This window comes from Lissotriton vulgaris, chromosome 12 (assembly GCF_964263255.1).
Source record: "Lissotriton vulgaris chromosome 12, aLisVul1.2, whole genome shotgun sequence".
Classification (NCBI taxonomy): Eukaryota; Metazoa; Chordata; class Amphibia; order Caudata; family Salamandridae; genus Lissotriton; species Lissotriton vulgaris.
The window spans coordinates 808,135,440-808,140,158 of NC_141700.1; the positions used below are offsets into that span (position 1 = coordinate 808,135,440).

Consider the following 4,719-nt stretch of genomic DNA (forward strand, 5'->3'; position numbering starts at 1 on the left):
CTCAAATACCTGTTGCGCTTTGTATGAGATATGGGTACCATGAAGCAATGATTCTGAAAATTAAATAAATTACAAAAGTAGGACATACTATCTCAGCAAATATAAGTGTAGATTTTAATCATGCAAATAAAACCTTAAACACCTGGTGCAATTTTAGAAAGTTACCTGAATGAACTTTTTAAAGACCAACAAAATCACCCCGGCACAGTCTATGCGTAGCTGCCCTTCTTGTGGATTGCTTTCCAAAGAACATGTTTCACATCTTCATTCCTTAGACAATAAATAATCGGATTCAGCATTGGGGCAAAAACGGTATAAAACAGTGATGCCAGCTTATCTGGCTGCTCTTGGCTGCTTGAAAGTGTCAGGTGGGTTGCAGCCCCGGTCCCGAAGAACAGGAAAACCACCATGAGGTGAGCTGAGCAAGTGGAGAAGACCTTCCTCTTCCCCTCTGTGGAAGGGATGTTTATGATCACCCTAATAATGTATATGTATGAGATGAGAATGATCAAGAAGGTCACCAGTCCTGCACCCCCACCCAACATGAGGAACACAACCTCATTGAGCAAGGTGTCCCTACAGGCCAGCTTCAGCAAGGTTGGAAATTCACACAGGAAGTTGTCAATCCTGTTGTTTCCACAAAAGGGTGATTGGGAAACAAGAAAGGTATTTACAAATGAGAAAAGCATACCTCCCATCAAGGAAAGACCTAGCATGTTGATACATAACTTCCTGTTCATGAGGGTTGTGTAATTCAATGGGTGGCAGATGGCGGTATAACGATCATAGCTCATGACAGTGAGGAGCAAAGCATTTGAAGCTATCAACCAAAAGATAACTAACACTTGGGTAATGCACTCATGGAAAGGAATTTTTTTCTGCTGGGTCCATAGATCCTTCAGCATTCTGGGAACAGTCGCCGAGACGGTGAACATGTCGAGGAAGGAGAGGGCAGACAGGAAGAAATACATCGGGGTGTGCAGCTTCTTCGTGGTTGTGATGACTGCGATGACAGTGATGTTTCCAGAGAGTGCCAGGATGTAGATAAGCAGAAAGACAGCAAACAGGGAGACTCGAACATCTGAGCAGACGGAGAACCCTGTCAGGATGAATTCCTTGCTAGTGGTGCGATTCCACATAATCTGTCTCTGACCCCTGTATCTGCAATTGAAATCAACAGTGGAAGTATATAGTGATCGCTGAATGTTCAACACATACATCTGCACTCTGGTTATTTCATCTGAAATAATAACTAGTTAAAACACAAAAGATAAATTATTCAAGTAAAGAGCATTGATTTACAGGCTTGGGTTTGTGAAGAAACCAAACTGAAAAATGTATGAATTGACCTTTTAGTAGCACATAATTGTGATCTCTTAGAATCTGAATGTTGTTTGCATCCACAGGGTCAGAAATGAGGGAGTGAGTGAAGGATCAACAATGAGATATCTTACTGAAGGATCTTTGCAAATCATTAATTTCCATTTGCCTGTTGACAAAAATATACTTAAGTATCAAATGAAATCCGAATATCATATTGTTGAACACTCTTCCTTCTCATTTCACTCACCTCTATATCACAGAATATAAAATGTCACTCCTTTAAATGCCCACTTACCCTATAAAGTGTGATGTGCCACTAAGCTCAATCCTCTCTCCGAAGGTCATCACCTTCAACACAGAACCTCTCAGTTCAATAAGTTAAATCTCTGGCATCATTCAACCAAATTAGGTTCTGAAAGAATATGTCAATAATCCTTAAAAGTTTTGATTTCACATAAAAAAGAAAATTAACCATTTCATCCCTATAAAAGAATCCAGGACAGCAATCCTAGGAATTTCCTGCCTTGACAGAGGTAAATCTTTCGTGGTAGGTGTGGGAAAGTATTATGTATCCATAAAAAGAAGAAAAAGACATCGATGACAATTGCAGTGTTTTTTAATCCATCTGCTTCAATCCGTAAGCAGTTACACAATGCCTATAACAGGTCATTCCCTAACCGCCCCAGAACACTGTCATTAGAAAATAAAAACTCTGTGAAGAACGTGACCACTGTAACACAGGAAAGCAATAGCTGAGAATGGAGCGTGACCTACAAGAGTACGGAAAAGAGGTGCTTGTGGAAACCACGCTCCCTTAAGTAAAACATATGTAACATATCCTCCTCCTTTTATTTTTATTTTTTAATTCTTTTTTAACTAATTCATGACATAGTCTTTGAACCTCTCATGAAAATGATGTTCGCGTTTCCTCCTAGCAGAGTCACTGTCCCAATGGGAGCAACCTGGATTCTGCCTGGAAGAAACATTATTGTGTGCATCATGTAAACACACATTTTTGTTAGAAACTTTAAATGAATGAGAATTGCCTTTGAACAAAGAAATCCTGTTCAAGTTCCAAACACTCCCTCCTTCTATTCTCACATCATTTTTGAATACTTCAATAATTCTCTTTGGATCTGACCAACACTTGGAACCTTTATGAACATTTTCTTTTCTTCTTATACGAAAAAGTCACCAATGACAATTTTTTATTTGCTACCAGAACCCCTCTTTTTATCCATGACCTTTTTCATTTTTTCTTTGTATATCTTAACTCTTTGTTTAACTACATCATAGTCAATAGCAGTCAATTTATCATCACTCAAACATTATTTAAGCCACCACAGGACTAAACATGTGCTTGGTTTGAGTCCCCTTAAAAGTTCAAAAGGGCTTGCTAGAGTGACTGAATTGGGATAAGACCTATATGCTAGTAACATGGATTGCAAAGCATTGCGCCAATTAAGACCCCCCTTTATAGATAGTTGGATAACCTCCTTTACAACACGAATAAAACGTTCAACTTGACAGTTGGCCTCTGGATGGAACACAGCTATCCTTCTATGGGTTATACCACATTTTCCAAAAAATGACTCCATCTCCTTACTAATGAATTGAGGCCCATTATCCGTGACGATGTGTGGGTGGATTCCCTTCTCTGCAAAAGATTTTATCCAGAAACTCAATCACACTTTGTGAATTTACCTCTTTGACCATCTTGACTTCAGACCACTTTGAGAAATACTCAATCAAAACAATACCAAAAGATTCGTCTTTGGGTAGAACATAGAATGGACCAATAATATCTAGACCCAATTACTCCATGGACCAACATGAAAATCAACAGGATGAGATTCAAGACGTAAAGGTACAGACGATTTATCACTATTTGAACTCTTCGTGCACTGGCGAACAAAATGCTCAACTGATGAATCTATTCCAGGCCACCAAAATGCTTCCCTGATTCGTCTCCTAGTAAAAGAAATCCCAAGGTGTCCCTCATGACCTAACTTCATAATAGTATCTCTCAAGGCAAACGGTGGAATTATTTTATCGTCTCTCATGACTAACCCATTTTCAATAGCTAATTCATCATGGATCTTCGAAAAACTCATCATTTCACCAGAGAGTTTCCTTAATTCTGGCCAACCTTGAACAATGTATTTCCTAACAGTGTTTAATTCAACATCCTTTTCCATTTCTCTAAATCCAAATATCCTCACACAGTGCAGGTTTTCCGCCATGTATTAAATTCACATCATGTGTGGTAAAAGCGACTTCACATTCGTCATCCTGATGAATTTCTTTATTAGCAATAGGTAATCTAGACATACAGTCAGCGTAAATGTTTGCCTTTCCTTGAACATACTCTACACAAAAACTGAAGGACTGCAATCTCGAAGATAATTTGGCTAACCGTGCCGACATAGATCTACCACCACCAGGAGACATTAAGAAAACAAGTGGTTTGTGATCTGTTTTGATGATGAACTCAGTGCCCCATAAGAATCTTCTAAAATGTTCTGCACCCCATAAGCAGGCAAGCAATTCTCTTTCGATAACAGAATAGTTTTTCTCTGCATCTCTTAAAACCCTAGAAGCATAGGCTATGATCCATTCATTACGATTGTCCTTTTGTAGCAAAACACCACCAAACCCTAAATTGCTGGCATCTACCATAACTATAAAAAAAAAATCCTGGAATAAAGGTTTTAGACATGGAGCATTAACAATAGATTTCTTCAATTTTTCGAATGGTTCAGACATATCACTTGACCATATGAGTTTAGCATTTTTCTTAAGCAGGCACCTGAAAGGATCAACTTTAGCAGAATAATTAGGAATTAACTTAGCGTAAAATTCAAGTAACCCAAGGAACGCAACAAACTGTTCTTTTGAAGAGGGTAAAGGAGCTTTAATGATACTCTCAATGTGTTTTTGTTTAAGTTTGATGCCCACCCCACTGATTGTGTGTCCTAAATATTCCACTTTGTTTGCTTTTATTTTGCATTTGTCTAAACAGAGGGTAAGGCCCTTCTCAGATAAATCTGCTTTGACATTGTATAAATTACGGTCATGATCCTCATCATTCTTACTGTACACCAAAACAAAATGTCGTCCTGGAAGGCAATAGCACTGGATAATCCCTCCAGAGTTTCTTTCATCAATCTCTGGAAGACTGAAGCGGCACTTGCCAAACCAAAAGGCATACGGCAATATCTAAAAAGACCTTCAGGAGTGATGAATACCGTGGAATTTGTAGAATTTTCAGACAGGACAACTTGGTGGTAAGCGCTCGTTAAATCAATGCAAGAAAAAACTTTCGCATCAGCCAAGGTAGACCCCATTTCATGTAAGTTAGGAAGAGGATGAGCTTCCACCCGATTTAAACTGTGC

The 4,719-nt window shown here is 38.8% G+C and overlaps 1 protein-coding gene across 1 annotated transcript; it reads right to left on the reverse strand.

Moving 5' to 3' along the window:
• Positions 1–209: 209 nt before the first annotated feature.
• LOC147678821 (olfactory receptor 2C1-like) lies at positions 210–1,139 on the reverse strand. Its single transcript, XM_086945741.1, has one exon. The coding sequence runs from the start codon at positions 1,137–1,139 to the stop codon at positions 210–212; it is 930 nt and encodes a 309-aa protein (XP_086801867.1).
• Positions 1,140–4,719: the final 3,580 nt, after the last annotated feature.

Excerpts from the sequence above, each read along its gene's own strand:
- LOC147678821 (XM_086945741.1), bottom strand. The coding sequence starts at position 1,139 with ATGTGGAATCGCACCACTAGCAAGGAATTCATCCTGACAGGGTTCTCC.